The sequence below is a fragment of the Oryx dammah genome, unplaced genomic scaffold (assembly GCF_014754425.2).
Source record: "Oryx dammah isolate SB20612 unplaced genomic scaffold, SCBI_Odam_1.1 HiC_scaffold_26, whole genome shotgun sequence".
Taxonomy (NCBI): Eukaryota; Metazoa; Chordata; class Mammalia; order Artiodactyla; family Bovidae; genus Oryx; species Oryx dammah.
The window spans coordinates 86,707,713-86,724,778 of NW_024070210.1; the positions used below are offsets into that span (position 1 = coordinate 86,707,713).

Sequence of the window (17,066 nt, forward strand, 5' to 3'; positions counted from 1 at the left end):
TACAGCAGGTGGGATCTCGTATCCTGACCAGAAATTGAACCCAGGACCCCCCTGCATTAGAAGCTTGGGGTCTTAGCCACTGCACCACCACAGGAAAGTCCTCCTATCTACTTTATTTCTATTTCCAGTGTTATGAACTAGGTTATAATATTTAAAAATTACTTAAATCTTAAAATACTTAAGCTATTAAGGAAGAGTGAACTCTTATTTTTTAGAATCCCAGTGATTCTAATAGAAACTCTCTGTGATGTATTGGTATGAATCCTTTTCTGTCAGGCCTACTGTTGGACTAAGAGTAGTTATTTTTAAAATTATAAATTCTTTTTATCAAACCACATTTTAGGGGTCATAAATTACTGCATAGTCATATATTATCCATATCACATTCTTTGTGGCATGTGACAGGATGTAAATCAATCAATCAGCTAATAATCACCATTCTTAAAAAAGGAACAGGATGGGAAAGCTGATGACCAACTAAAGCCCCCTCTGTTCCAGAATTGCACAGAGCCTGTGAGAAGCACAGTTCTTCTGGAGGAATCTTTGTCTCCTTCCAGGATTTTATTTAATATCTAAAGCTCTACTTACTTTTAACCCCATTTCAGTCCTTTTGATGGCTGTTTCAAGATTCTGAATGTCTAGAGCCCCGCCTTTTTCCTTAAGTGGGAATTTTGTTAATTTCTCCCTTAATTCATAAAGATCTTCATGGACCTAGAGAGAGGAAAATGTAAAAGAATACATAAATATTACACCTAAAACAGTTACTTGGCTTAAAGGTTTGCAATCTGCTTGAATTGCTAAAGACAATAAAGTTGATTTAAAGGTGGTGTTCATTGAAAAGACTGTGCTTATAGTTCTAGGATGTGCTTTATTAGATGGCTCCAGTTACTGTCTTTCAGAGTTTGAAAATTAAGATTTCATACAATTTTCTATTTATCCTTCCCCCATTAGAAACAGATCCAAGATAAAATTGCAACCCAAATACCTTCTGCTTTCTCTGGTGGAAAAGAAGGTGAGTCAGATATAAGAAAAAGTTCATTCCAAACTCTGATTTGTACTAATTGATTGAGAGGTTAAAAAGAAAAAAGAAAACTTCCAGAAAAGAGAGGTTCTAGTGAAAACAGTGCCTGTCAAAAGAGAATTATAAATATGTTGACAGGGTCTGTTGGTTTTCCATTCTAGCTAGATCTTCCCCACTTAGCGCTCTGAAGGAGCAGTTCTGTAGGTGTGGCCCTAATTTTGTTTCACGTACCCAGAAATGAAAACAATCCATGAAGAAAAAGCAACATGTCATTACTTGAACATTTTCCTTCAGTTCATATCTTCCTTAGAAATGGTGAACATTTCTCCAAAGTCAAGCACCCTCAGAGTAACATGAGCATTATGAAATTAGACAGCACAAGATTCTCTGCCTTCATATTAGAAACCAAGCGTCCAGAGACAAATACAGATGGCACCAATTATGGCATGGGCTGCTGCCACAAGAGAAACATTTCACTATGCAAATTTATGAACCCAACACCTGTTTCAGCAATAGTCACACCAATAACAATCTGCAGATTGGGTTGCTAAAGGCATTTTGAAACAGTTACCTTTCTCTCTGTTGGTATAACTGGACCTACACATTGATCCAGCCTATGTTATCAATTACTCTCAAACATTCCCAAGGAGCCAAGTATTGGAAAGATCAAAAGATTTGCATCTTTCCACTAATGAGCAGCACAATCTGGCAGGCAGATCAGGTCATTTGTACCCTGCACAGATTATCATGTTGCGCCTCCAGGGCTCACAGATTGAAATTTGAACACACCTACTGTTTGATGATAGGCACTACGGATGAAGATGTATTAATACTTTTTTTGATTTTTTTTGGTCCAAATTACTGCTGCAAGCTATTTACAGTCTATTGTCTAAAGACCTTTGGAAAGTACAAAGGCAGTTCAAGGGCAAGCCCACTTCCAGGCCCATAATTTTGTGGTTTAACTTTTTCTTTTGTAAGGTGTGTTCATTTATGGCTGCACTGGGCCTTCATTTCCCTCTAGCTGTGGCGCGCGGCCTGCTCACTGTGGTGACCTCTTGCAGAGCACAGGCGCTAGGCTCACGGGCTTCGACAACTGTGGATCTAGAGAGCTGGCTCCGTAGTTGTAGCTCACAGGCTTAGCTGCCACAAGGCATTTGGGATCTATCTTCCAAGAGCAGGGATTGAACCCGCGTTCCCTGCATTAGCGGGAGGATTCTTAACCACTGGACCACCAGGGAAGCCCCCGGCTCAACTTTTGAATGCACCGAATTTCCTTCTTGTAGCTCTAGTATTTGTAGCTTCATGTATCCTTCTAAAATTATACCTGTCAACTGCTGGAGGGAGTGAAAACAACACTGGATTATTTATCAGGGAACTGAAAATCTGGTTACTTCATCTGTTTTGTAGGAACCATTAAGTCTTCATAGAGTTGTGAGATAATATGTAACAGTCTAATAGTAATAAGTCGGTAAAAGGCAGATGAACATGATTCCTTGTTCTATTACTAGTCACACAATGTCCCTGCACACCATCCACATTTCCTCTAGTGTCCTCCCCAAGGGGGAACAAGAGAATTACTCTTCTTATGGAATGAAAATGAGACAATACATGTGTAAATGAACTAATATAGGCTTTGGAATCAGACAGCTATGAGCTAGAATTCTATTTCCTTCTTTACTAAACTGAGATAGGCAAATTTATTTTTTTTTAGAGCCTTAGTGTTCTTATCTGCAAAATGGGGATAAATAGCACCTTTCAACACAGTGGCAAGAATAAAATGAGTTAAAAAGATGTAAAGTGCTTTGTCCAGGGCCAGCCACAGAGGAGGACACTGAGCCAATGTTAATTCTCCTCTCCTGATTGGTAAAACCTAGTGAAACACTTTGTATGTAACTGGCACTTAGTAAATATTCACTGATTTGAATTACTCTCTTAATCTTTCTCAAGAGCTTTTTACTTTCCTAGCCAGGTATTGTCTTCTTCCCTCTTAGTAACTGCTGCTGCTGCTAAGTCACTTCAGTCGTGTCCGACTCTGTGCGACCCCATAGACGGCAGCCCACCAGACTCCCCCGTCCCTGTATAGCTGCAACAGAGACAACTACTGGAGGAAATGTTTCACCAGACCTGGGTAGAAAAAGATTAGGTTCTAAGTCTTTGTTCTTTTTTCAAATAGATTCACTCTCCCATACTGAAATTTTATGTGTCACCCATCATTTTTGTGATCATCAAATACATTGCTTTCCATACATTTCCCACTTGGAGAAAGATTTTGACAGTTTGGGGACAGGGCTACTTAATAAGAAGCTCTCAAAAGATTTAATGCAGACAAAAGTTGCTCTACAATTTAAATTATTTTTTAGGCTTTTGCCATACCACGTGGCTTGTTGGATCTTAGTTCCTCAACCAGGGATTGAACATGGGCTCTTTGCATGAGGAGTCTTAACCACTGTACCGCCAGGGAATTTCCTAGAATTTAAGAGCCATGCAACGAGACTCAGTTTTGTCAAAAGCAGTCTTATAATTCCATTTCTCTGCTAGTCCTAGGATCACATTTTGAGATAAGAGCTAAAGATAAGACTTTGAATGAATCATTCTCATTTTATTTTCATATGGGGTACACTCCTGGCAAACCAGACAGAAGAGGTTGATAAGAGTTCAGTCAGTTCAGTTCAGTTGCTCAGTCGTGTCCAACTCTTTGCAACCCCATGGACTGCAGCACGCCAGGCCTCCTTGTCCATCACCAACTCCTGGAGTTATTGAAACTCATTCCATTGAGTCAGTGATACCATCCAACTATCTCATCCTTTGTTGTCCCCTTCTCCTCCCACCTTCAACCTTTCTCAGCATCAGGGTCTTTTCAAATGAGTCAGTTCTTCGCATCAGGTGGCGAAAGTATTAGAGTTTCAGCTTCAGCATCAGTCCTTCCGGTGAATATTCAGGACTGATTTCCTTTAGGATGGACTGGTTGGATCTGCTTGCAGTCCAAGGGACTCTCAAGAGTCTTCTCTAACACCACAGTTCAAAAGCATCAAATCTTCAGTGCTCAGCTTTCTTTATAGTCCATCTCTCACATCCATTCATGACTACATATAATATTAATTTTTTCTCATTATACATATTCTACATTGTATCAGGGAGAATTTTACACTGTATCTATAGATCAGATTCAATAATTAGACTACGGGGTGGCTTCTCTTTCTCTACATAACCCTCCACTTAAGTGTGTACAAAGTAACCCTTTCAAGCAAGTAAGGGTGTTGATCAACATAGATATGATTATTCCTAGTTCTTCCCAAAGAGAGATCTAGCCTCTACCCTTAGACCCTGGGAAGTGATCACTAGGCCCCCTGAGTATCCCGCTTGATGGGAATGGGGTTTATGATGGGGACTTTGAGCTATGCTGTATCAGTTCTAATCTCTAGAGGAATTAGACTGAAATCATTGGTCTGCTCTCTGGGAAGGGCTGAAGACTAAAGTCAGCCAAATGGGCATTGTGACTGAGCTCCAATAAAACCCCTGGACATTAAAGTCTTGGGAAAGCTTCCCTAGTTGGCAATAATCTGTATATGTTGTCACATATCATGACTGAAAGGAGGTAATGCTCTCTATGACTCCACTGGGAGAAAATGGCTGGAAGCTCCATTTGAACCCCTTCTGGTATTTGCCCTGAGCCTCTCTTCCCTTGGTTGATTTTAATTTCTATTCTTTTGCTATAAAAACACTGTAATTATAAACATAGTGCTTTTCTGAGTTTTGTGAATGCTCTAGCAAATTAGCCAATGTGACATGGCTGGGCTTCCAAAAGTGTAGACAGCTGGTCTGAATTAAGGATAGTTCTAGGGAGCCCTGAACTTGTGTCTGGTGTCTAAACGAGGGCAGTCTTGTGGAGACTCTTCCCTCACACTTGGCAGTTTGGCTAAACTCATTCTAGGGTGATGGCGAAAGCAAGGATAAGAAAAGGTGAGGTAAGAAGATCTGGGTATGATTCATATTGGAGAAGTCTATAAAATTGGTGAGTTTAGGGATTTAAAGAAGTCTCCCAGAGGGGAGGATCAAATCATGGCAGAAGAAAAATTAGACCAAGTGCAGATCTGAGTTCTGATAGTCCTTAGGGAAATTACTTCAAATTTTTAGTCAAGTAGAGATATATATGAGTTAAAGGTGATGATATGTCAAAAATGTTTCAGAACCATCACATATAAATGTCGGGCGGGGGGAAAGTAGTGCTTTCAACATTCTGGAAAAATGTGAGTGTAACGGTCACAAACTGAGTTGTACTGAGAAATCAAAACTTTCCTGATGTTCCCCCCTCAGATTAGAGAAAGTTACTTTCCTGTGCTTTTTGTCACCTTTCCACATTCAAAGTTTAACTTGATTAGCAAGCTTTTATCTTGTTCCCAAGTAAGGAATTTTTATTATTTTTTATTGCGATATAATTGACATAAACATTACATTAGTTTCACATAGACAACATCAGTCAATATTTGTACACATTGCTAAATGATTGCCACAGTAAGGCTAGTTAACATCCATCACCACATACAGTTATAATACAACTTTTTTCTTGTGATGAGAACTTGTAAGGTTTACTCAGCCGCTTTCAAATATACAGAATTACTAACTGTAATCACCATGGTGTGCATTACATCCCCAGAACTCCATTATATGCAAGAGACTTTTAGAGTGAAAAAAATTGGGGTACTTAAGAAAAGCAGGGCTTCCCTTGTAGCTCAGCTGGTAAAGAATCCGCCTGCAAGGCAGGAGATCGAAAGCAGTTCATCTATTTCAGCTTCCGCCCAGATACGTGTCTGATTTGTATCTCCTCCACTTCCTTACATCATAGGATCAAACTTTTCAGAATATAACATTTAAAAATGGTGCCTCAGTGGAACATGGATTTTTCCAAAGTAAAGGTCCCAGAGGGGTGTATTGTCCTGGAGTTTTACCAGAGGCGGACTGGTCATGCTTCGGCCACGCAACCTCCATCGTCAGGCTCAAGAGGTGTGTGAGGCTGGCGAGAGAGGTCTAGGTTGGCACACTTGGGAGTTCTTTAAACCGTGGTGTTGGAGGCAATCTGAGAAGCGGCGCTTTAAGTGGGTAAGCGCGAGTGGATAGGCTCTGCTGGGCCTCGCTCGCTCGAAGGCTTCTAGCTGGACAGGGTTAGGAGAGGCCCATTTCCCACCTGGATTAAGATAGATCCGACGGGGTCTTGGTTTTCCTTCTCCTGGGCCATGCCTACTGCCCGGCGAGAATCCCTGCCCAGGAAGGCGCGGTATCCAGACTTGGGAACTTGCCGCGGAGGGAGCTCGTCCCCATGGCAACGCGACGCGAAGCCCAGCCTGGTCCACGCCGGGAGCGGAAGAGGGGGCAAAGGAGCAGGCCGGCCGTGCCTTCTGAGACGCGCCTTTCTTGCGCGTCTCCCCCGCGCGTCGGCGGCCGTGGTATCGCCCAAGGCGGAAGTGGCTCCGGGAAGGAACCGGTTCGCGGGCGCAGTGATGGCTGCAGGCGTCCCCTGCGCGCTCGTTACCAGCTGCTCCTCCACTTTCTCCGCAGACCGGCTAGTGCAACGTGAGTAGCGAGGCTCCTGGGCCGACCTCCAAGCCCCAGTACGAGCCTCGGCAGGGGGCAGTCCCAGCACCGCGGCCTCTCTCGGGGCCTCGGTCCTCGCCGCGAGCCCTGGACTCTTCCTCCCTTCGGTGGTGGCCCGAGGCCCCTCGGGTGCCCCTCGGATGTGGTCATGGTGCCTAGTCCTCCAGGTGTCCACTCTTAGCTACAATACTCGTTCCTTCTCTGTCTCTGCCTGGCCCATCATGGGGTTTGTTCCAGCGTTTTCTGTTAAGTAGGACCTCAACCCAGGGGTTGTCGGCGGGGAGCCGTTGAGGTGAACAGAAAAGGCTCTCTGGGAATTGAACCTATGAACGCGAGCGTCAGGTGCAGGATTCGTGATTTATGTTGTCATCCCTGCTCTCGAGGTAGAGAGTGTGGTTCCTCTGCTCCCCCCGCCCCATGTGTATATGTTCAGTTCAGTTCAGTCGCTCAGTCGTGTCCGACTCTTTGCAACCCCATGAATCGCAGCACGCCAGGCCTCCCTGTCTATCGCCAACTCCTGGAGTTCACTGAGACTCATGTCCATCGAGTCCGTGATGCCATCCAGCCATCTCATCCTCTGTCGTCCCCTTCTCCTCCTGCCCCCAATCCCTCCCAGCATCAGAGTCTTTTCCAATGAGTCAACTCTTCGCATGAGGTGGCCAAAGTACTGTAGTTTCAGCTTTAGCATCATTCCTTCCAAAGAAAATCCCAGGGTTGATCTTCAGAATGGACTGGTTGGATCTCCTTGCAGTCCAAGGGACCCTCAAGAGTCTTCTCCAACACCACAGTTCAAAGACTTGTTAAACTTGCCCCCTCCACTCTGAGTTATTCACTGCCTTGCCTTCCTCCTGAGAGGAGGGCCTCCGCCAGCATTAGTTTTTGGTTATTATTGGACCTAGTATTTTTCCCTCTAGACCCTCATAGCGGTTGTCAACCTAAGTCACTCTTCAAAGAATCGTAGGCGAGGAGGGGGGACCAGTGGAGTAGAGAGAGCGGAGGGTTTGGGGCTCGACCCTTCCACTGAGACTCCGCAAAGTTGATTATGACTCAAGACTCCTTTGTTTCAAATTGTGGCTTCGAGTCAGAACGATGACTCTCAGCTGTAACCTATGCTCTTCAGTTTTCTGATCTGTAAAGTGGTGATAATTTTCACATGACCGTTGTGCTTAACACTTTGAGTGATCAGTCGGTAAATGGTAAATACTGTTATTAAAGCACATTATCTCTCTAGCCCTCGGTTTCCTGATCCTGAAAGTGGGCCGAGCTAAGTCGCTTCAGTCGTGTCCGACTCTTTGCACCCCCATGGACTGTGTGTAGCTCGCCAGGCTCTTCTTTCCATGGGTTTCTCCAGGCAAGAATATTGATGTGGGTTGCGAAGATCCAGGGGATCTTCCCGACCCAAGGGTCCAACCCGCGTCTCTTATGTCTCCTGCATTGGCAGACAGGTTCTTTACCACTAGCGCCACTTGGGAAGCCCTGAAATGGGGGCATATGAATCTACCTCACAGGATTCTTTGAAGGATAGATGATGCGACATTTTGAAAGCATTTGGTAAACTATAAAGCATTATATAAAAGTAACTTTTCCTTGTACTGGTCAAATGACAGAATTAGGCAGGGTGTCTCTCCAGCACAAATACTATGTAACTTAGTTATCATTTGTGATCACCTAAAAAATTCCTTGCCAGAGTAAAAGTTTAATTATACACTAAGTGGTAACCAGCTGCTTTAATTATGCCATTTCCTTACCTCTCAGCAGTGCTTCTTCTCATTTATTTCCTTTCTTTTTAAAAATTGTTTTATTGTAAAAGTAGTGCATAGTCCATTAAATAAGATTTAGCATAATGGAGAAAAGAAAATGTCAGCCAGGGTCTCATCACCCAAACACAAATACTGTGTTAATATTCCTGTGCATTTACTTCCAGTGTTTTTCCCCCAATGCACAGATTTTTAAAAATTGGCAATTGCATTTCCAATATATATACAATTTTTATCCTGATATTTTATAATAGTTTTAACATTTTATATATAGCATGTTATATTTTATTTTACATATAAAATTCAAATATTGTATCTGAAATATTAAATATATTTATATAAATGTATGAAGTTATATATTTATAACATTTAAGGCATATGATTTTTATAAATATATTTATATAAATATACTTTTATTTTCAAATAATTTTTCATATTTTTCATTTGTAAAAATTTACCATTACATTGTAAGTTAATTTTCATTATATATTACATCTAGAGAATGTATTAGAATTTGTTCAGAATTCTTAAGCTTCTTGGTGTGTGCATTTTGATTTCCATTACTGATATATAAAAGTCCTTTCAAAGTCAGTCTTGAAAGTATTAAGTTTTCTTGTGGCTGTCATGTGCTTTCGTTGCAGGAAGGGGTCCCCTTCCAGGGCCCGAGAGTGGGCTCTTGTCTAACACTCAGAGAAATGAATTGTCAGAGGAGACACACGTGCTGGCAGATCTACAGACTTTATTGGGAATGGGCTTCCCCGGTGGCTCAGAGGTTAAAGTGTCTACCTGCAATGCAGGAGACCTGAGTTCGATCCCTGGGTCAGGAAGATCCCCTGGAGAAGGAAATGGCAACCCACTCCAGTATTCTTGCCTGGAGAATCCCATGGATGGAGGAGCCTGGGGAGCTATAGTTCATGGGGTCGCAAAGAGTCGGACACGACTGAGTGACTTCACCTGGGCAGAGAGCAGCAGGGTAAGGGGACCCAGCAGAGCTGCTTTGCCACATGGCTCATAGTCTTGTGTTTCATGATAATGGAATTAGTTTCCAGGTTGTCTCTGGCCAGTCTTTTCTGACTTAGTGTGCTTCCCGGTGGCGAGTGCATGGCTTAGTGAAGATGGCTTCCAGTGAGGAGGATTCTGGGAGGTTGGTAGGACATATGGACTGGAGTCTTCTCTCTTCTTTTGCTGCTAAGTCGCTTCAGTTGTGTCTGACTCTGTGCGACTCCATAGATGGCAGCCCACCAGGCTCCCCCGTCCCTGGGATTCTCCAGGCAAGAACACTGGAATGGGTTGCCATTTCCTTCTCCAATGCATGAAAGTGAAAAGTGAAAGTGAATTTGCTCAGTCGTGTCCGACTCTTAGTGACCCCATGGACCGCAGCCTACCAGCCTCCTCCATCCATGGGATTCTCCAGGCAAGAGTACATATGGACTGGAGTCTCCTCTCTTCTTTTGACCTTTCCTCAATTCTTCCAGTTGGTGATATTTTATTAGTTATGCATTCCTTATCAGGACCTGCTGTCCTAAGATAAGCTTGCAAGTGGTACTATCTTGCCTGCCCAGGGCAGGCAGTTTCAGTTGATGTTTCCCCTAACAGTTTAAGAATTTGCAGGCACAGTCATTTCTTGAAGGAGCTGATTACCTATAGTTGGTGAATGGTAATACTGTACTTTAAAATATATTAGCATCGTTGGAAATGAAATAAATCCTGTAAAACAATCCACTTTATTTCTGTATATAAAATGTTTCTTGGATAGCTTCTGTGTTGGTTAAAATTAGATAACCTTTCCTTTGTGGTTCCATGAATGTTTTATAGTGAAAAATAAGAACAATTAATGAAGAGATTAGTTGAGTAAGGAAAAGTGAACCATAAAAGATTTTACCCAGGTTAATGATTTGGGTAACCATGGTAACTTTAGAATGTAGTATTTGCTGAGTTTTGATTCTGTTTTATAATTAAAGATGGAGTCATCACAGTTTGAATCTAAGTTTGGCATAAAAGATGGAGACTACCATAACGAATGACTTTTGTTAAGTGTTCAGTGACATTAAGCCATAGTATGGTTTTGGACTGAATCTGAATTTACCTTTTTGGGAAGATTTGGTTTCCTTCCATGCATTAGGAAGAAGAACATTTAGGGTTTCTCCAGTTTCTTTCCTTCAACATTTGATCTATTTATTTCATTGCTTTTAACCAACGATGGGAAATAGTTCTTAACCAAATAACCAAGTTTATTATAAGTATTCATGAAGTAAAAGTCAGTATGCCGCCACTATGGGTAAAGTATGGACTTCGTGAGAAGCTTTTTTCAGTTTGTCTCTCAGGGCCCTTATGTGCAGTTTTCTGGGTAGGTACCTGACATTAGATAAAAGGGGCATTACCCTTTTAGATTTTTAAAGGGGAATGAAGGTTCCTGATGCTTGTACAAGGCTATATGTGGTGTGAGAGCAAGTGTCTGTACCCGCAGGCCAGACCTCTTTCCACCTCAAATATGTTTATACGAACATTTTACTTTTATTCTGGAAAAGTGTATTCTGGTATTAAGAATAGAGCTAATCTGTGTGCCAGTTTGTTGTTTAGTCACTAAACTGTGTCCGACTTTTTTGCGACCCCATGAACTATAGCCCGCCAGGCTCCTCTCTCCATGGCATTTCTCAAGGAAGAATACTGGAGTGGGTTGCCATTTCCTTATCCAGGGAATCTTTCCAATCTAGGGGTCCAGCCGGTGTCTCCTACACTGGCAGGTAGATTCTTTACCACTGAACCACCAGGGAAGTCAGTTACTGTAGCTGAAATGATGGCTAAGAGACTATTCTTGTCTTCAGGAAGGATGTGGTCAAAGTGCGTGCTCCACCTGTGAAAATATTAAATGTATTAGTAGATACCTAAGTCTTAACATCTTATTCTACTTTCCTAGAAGAAACTTTAGATAGAAAAATCCCATTTGGTTTTAATATATGTAATGCATATTTAGCAACTGTAAGCCATTTAGGTTCTACACCTAAACTTTTGGAGCAAAATTTTTTTCTTCCTGTGAAATGTGGGAATTTGGAGATCTTAAAATCAAGCATTTTTATGTATATCAATACTCTTCCCAAACATGTTTTCACATTGAGATTCAGTTTGGTTCTGGTATCCCCGTGAATTAACAAAGTCAGAAAATTTGAATTTTAAAAATGAAGAAACTGTGGCTCAGAAGCACTTGGTGAGTTGCCTAGATTGCTGAAGTACCAAGTGTGGAGGATATGTTCTCTTTCGGGATTTGTGTGCATGGGCTGTGCAAATGAAATATGTTGAAATTCCTCAACAATTAGAACTATTTAAATTTAAGGTGGTGACATTGAAGAGAGAAGATTAACTCTAAAAGAAGGTTTTAAAATATGCTCGCATTTCCATTTAGAATGGTTGAAGTCTTAATTCTGAGTGAAGGAAAAAAAAAATCATTGCCCAAAGCATCTGTATTTTAAATAGAGTATGTGTATGCCTAATAGTCTTTAACAGTGTCTGGATTTTTTTCCCCTCAATGGAGGGAACCCATAGTACACACATTGTATATATATATTAGTTCTGATATATAAAATGAACATTAAAATTAAAGGGTTGTTCCACATCATGTCTAACAGCATCCCTTCTAAATGTGAAATTCTAAGTATTGATTATTTTTATGTTAGATTATATAATTCAGTTCAGTCGCTCAGTCACTGTCAACTCTTTGCGACCCCATGGACTGCAGCGCGCCAGGCTTCCCTGTCCATCACCAACTGCTGGAGCTTGCTTGAACTCGTGTCTATTGAGTCGGTGATGCCATCCAACCATCTCATCCTTTGTTGTCCCTTTTTCCTTCTGCCTTCAATCTTTCCCAGCATCAGGGTCTTTTCCAGTGAGTCAGTTCTTCGCATCAGGTGGCCAAAATATTGGAGTTTCAGCTTCAGCCTCAGTCCTTCCAGTGAATATTCAGGACTGATCTCCTTGATGATTGACTGGTTGGATCTCCTTGCAGTCCAAGGGACTCTGAAGAGTCTTCTCCAGCACCACAGTTCAAAAACATCAAAGTTTATATAATACTTTTTTTTTCATGTTTATCTTTTGAAAACTGAAAAATCAAGCCCCATTTTAAAGTTGCAGTAGACACTTCACTTGTAGTAAAGAATCTGACGTTTTGTATTTGGAATTCAGATGCATTTTTACCCATGGAAACAATCTGCTGGTCCTCAGGTTTCTACAGCTGTGGAACCAGGTAGCTCAATTATAAGGTGGATAAACTAGACTTTGGGGAATTACACAGGCAAAGCTGGCCATCAGGCTGCCCACTGCTGCATTTAGAAGCATTCATTCTGTGAAACTGGGAGTTTGTTCTAGGTCTGTCGGACTCTTACAGTTTACAGAAGATCTTAAAGTAATTTACTAAAGAGAACATTCCTAATTCGGGGCAGGGGCTATTATACAACTTAGCCAACGTTATCTAGCAACAGAATAGGGATAGGAACTTGTGACTTCTAATTTGGGTTTTTCTGTAGCAGCTTGAGGTATTCTGAATGGAGCCTTTTAGTTTACTCTGGGAATAAGTAATAATTTTTGCTTAAACAAAGTTGCTTATTTTGTTGTGGTAGGAGAACTCTGCCTTTGATTGGATTGTGTATTTCCAAGTCTGTATTTTACTCAAAGGAAGAAAGATTGGGCCAGGAAAATTTACCATGAGGATGGTTTCAAATGGTAGTGGAGGAACTTTGATTTGTTTTCAACGATAATACTTAATATATTTAATTTTCAAATAACATTAAAAGAAGGCTCAAGATTTTTATCTTTATTGAATGAGGAATATTAAGTCATCAACCTTAAGATTAAATACAAGTTCATATCTTCTCCAGACTCAAAGGGACTTAAAACACGTTCGTATTATCTTTCTGTGTGTCTGTGTGTGTGTGTATAGGTGTATGTAAAATTAAAGCTCAAAGAGATTGTGATTTTCTAAGTTTGTTTAGGTCATAAAAGTTGGGGAGCCAAGATTCAATTCTATCTTTTGTGTGTATGAAATATGAACTTCCTGGTGACCAGAGCTGTATGTCTTCAAGGTGAATTGAGGGACAGGAGAAATTACAGAAGATTTTACTACTACATTGAGAACTTTTATGGTTCAAAATAAGTTTATACCTTTTCTTTTGTGATAGTTGGAGTCTTAGTAGATGAACTATGGTAAGTTAAATAATAAATGAAAATGCCTCTATTGTTACCCAATTTGTTTTTTTAATCCTTTGAGTAGAGAATTTGCATGGAGTGTTCAACTAATCCTTTAGCCATTGTCGATGAGTTAAATGATTATAAGGTGTTTGTCTTCCCAGTAACGGAGGTTGGGGAGCAGGAGGAGAACAGCAGTGGGGAAGTGTTACGCATCAGACCATGGTGCACAAAACCGTTCATGATACTGAGAGTACTGCATCCTCCTGGAGAACTGAGTGTGTCAAAACTCAGACCTTTCTTTCTGGGCCACTCAATGGCTTGTTTTTGTGCAGCAAAAGGTAAAAACATCCAGAAGATATGCAGTGGTCATTTGGTTTAAACAACTTGCTGCCTTTTGCCCTGAATAATTTTTTAGCAAATAATGACACTCAATAAATAATGAAATCTGATATGAAACCATTTTTTTAAAGCTATAAGTATGAAGATTGTTTTAAATATGTCTGGCAAGAATGAGAATCCTGGACATGACATTGTATTTATGTTGGAGCCAGCGCAAAAACACTTCCCTGATAATTACTTATCCAGGAAGCAAGCCTAAGGTATATTAAGACAGAGAGGATAGTTGTGAAACTCTTAAAGAGCCTTTGTGATGTTTCAGATTCAGTGACAAACGACCTATTTAGAGTTTAATTTTGTACATAGACCTGAAAGCTGGTTCTACACAGGGGTAAAGTAGTATCGTACCTGAATCAAAATCAGTATGCTCAGAGCAGAAAAATGAGCAGGATCATTTGGTAATAACACTGTTAAGCTGACATAAGAGAATCACCATTCTATCTGAATTCTCCTGGGGTTTTTAGGACTTTTTGTGGGGAAAACATTTGTGAATTGAGCACTGAGTTCTACCCACTTCCTAGCTACCTGACTTTGAGCAAGTTAATGTTTCATCCCACAGGAACTTAACTGTCTTTGCATGTGCTGTCATTGTTCTCACATCTAAATCCTGTGCCTCAGTCACCTACCTTATCCATAAAGTGAGAGCATTATCTCCCAGTTTCCATGATTTTCTGCCAAGCCCCTTTATTGGGGTGTAATTTAAATGCTATAAAATGCACCTGTTTTTAAGTGTAGGCCATTCCTGTCATCCTGGAAGAAAACCTAGCTGTTAGCAGTCATTCCTCATTCCCAGCTCTGGGCAGCCACTAATATACCTCCCACCGCTATACAGTTGCCCTTTCTGGACGTTTTATATAAAAGGAATCATACAATATGTGGTCTTTTGTGCCTGGCTTCTTTGACTTCCCTTGATGTTTTTGAGATTTATCCCTGTTGTAGCATGTACTTGGCATTCCATTGTATGGCTAGGTCACATTTTGTTTACCTATTCATCAGTTGATAGACATTCGGTTGCTTCCAGTTTTTGGCTATTGTGAACAAATGCTATGAATAATAATAATATGAATGCCGCTGTGGACTTTCTAAGAAACTGTTGTATTCTTTTATGAAACTGCTGGACTTTTCCAGAGTGGCGGTACCATTTTACCTTTCCCATCAGCAGCGTGTGATGGTGTTTAGTCTCTTAGTCATGTTCTACTTTTGCGACCCCAGGGATTGCAGCCTGCCAGGTTTCTCAGTCTGCGGGATTTCCCAGGGAAGATGACTGCAGTGGGTTGCCATTTCCTTCTGCAGGGATCTTCCTGACCCAGGGCTCAACCCGCATCTCCTGCATTACAGGCGGGTTCTTTACCTCTGAGCCACTGGGGAAGATGTATGAGAGTTTCAATTTCTCCACATTTTTGACAACAGTTGTGTGTGTTTGTATTTTCAATTAGTATTTTCCACTGCATTTTCAATCTCATTCTAGTGGGAGTGAGGTAGTGTCTCATTGTGGTTTTAATTTGCATTTTCTTAGTAACGATGTTGACAATCTTTTCATGTGTATATAGTCCATTTATATATCTTTGGTCAAAAGTTTATTCAGATCTTTTGCTCATTTAAAAAAAATGAAGTATAGTTGAATTACAATACAGTGTTGTGTTAAACAACAGCAAAGTGATTCAGTTATATATATATATATATATATTTCAGATAATTTTCCCTTATAGGTTATTATAAGATACTGAATATAATTCCCTGTGCTATCTTGTTGCTTATCTATTTTATGTATAGTGGCTTGTATCTGTTAATCCTGTACTCCTAATTTCTTTCCCCTCTCCCTGCTTTGGTAACCGTGTTTGTTTTCTATGTCTATGAGTCTATTTCTGTTTTGTATATAGATTCGTTATTATTTTTTGAGTCCACATATAAGTTATATTGTATAATATTTGTCTTCTTCTGGTTTCACTGGGTATAATATTCTCTAGGCCCGTCTATGCTGCTGCAAATGGCAATACTTCATTCTTTTTTATGGCTGAATAATATTCCATTATTTATGTATACTACATCTTTGTAAGCCAATTGTCTGTTGATGGGCACTTGGGTTGTTTCCATATCTCGCCTTTTTCCCATTAAAAAAACCTTTATCTTCTTATTAATGAATTTGTAAATATTTTATGTATCCTGGATACAAATTCCGTATCATGTATGTAATTTGTGACTATCTTCTCCCATTCTGTGGCTTATCATTTGCTTTTCTTCATGGTATCTTAAAATGCAGAAATTTTAAGTTTTGATGAAGTCCAATTTACTGATATCTAGTTTTCTTTTTCTATGATCCTTTGACTGTGTGTTGTCCAGTTATGATTTTAACCTGTTTTGAAGAACCTTTGGGGTAGTGGGATGTTGGGTCTGTTACCTTTGTGATGTTTTTCATTGGACCAGGCTTATTTTCAATGCATGCATACCAGGACTGCAGAATAAATGTTCTTCATTGAATTTATTCTGTTTTGGGAGGTTCATCTCAAATATGTTTACCTTCTTTCAGAATAAGTTAACATCTGCTGCAGATTCTGTTGTCAGCTTGAGCTGACATCAGTATTTTTGGTGTGAGGTTTTATTACATGATGCTGATTTGTTTATGAAAATTACCATTTGAGTATAAAAATTATTTTCATCTCATAATTGTCCTGTTCAGGCTTATGTGTTCTTCAGAAAACCACCATTTATAAATTATTTTCAAAATATCTAAGATTAATTGCCAGATAGTTTTTACAGTTAAAAGAATTAAAGAATACTTTTAAGATAGGTTTTTGATCAGATGCAAATGAATGGCATTTATGTCTGTGGTGGGAGGTTATTGTGTCTGGCTGTAAAAGGGCTAGCTTCAGTTCTGTAAGAAAGAATAAAACCAGCTGTGCATTCCACAACTTCTGTTTTGTTTCATGAACACAGTTAAGTCAGAGCCACAAGTTCTTCTGCTTTAAATTAGGGTTTCTGAACATTAGCAGTGTTGACATTTTGGACCGAGCAGTTCCCCGTTGTGTGGGGCTGTTCTGTGCGTTGTATTCCTGGCCTCTGCCCACTAGGTGCCAGTAGCGTCTCCCTAGTTGTGACAGCCAAAAATGTCTCCAGGTGTTGACACG

The 17,066-nt window shown here is 40.5% G+C and overlaps 1 protein-coding gene across 4 annotated transcripts in view; it reads left to right on the forward strand.

Annotated features, from left to right (window-relative positions):
* Positions 1-6,460: 6,460 nt before the first annotated feature.
* Positions 6,461-17,066, forward strand: part of LOC120852521 (alpha- and gamma-adaptin-binding protein p34) — a 77,390-nt gene continuing 66,784 nt past the window's right edge. For all 4 annotated transcript variants that reach the window (XR_005718580.1, XR_005718582.1, XR_005718581.1 and 1 more), the window contains exon 1: positions 6,461-6,589. Coding sequence is in view for 1 of the 4 variants with exons in the window: in XM_040225802.1 (XP_040081736.1) it covers positions 6,517-6,589 (73 nt within the window). In the remaining 3 variants the exon portion in view is untranslated. The remainder of the gene's footprint in view (positions 6,590-17,066) is intronic.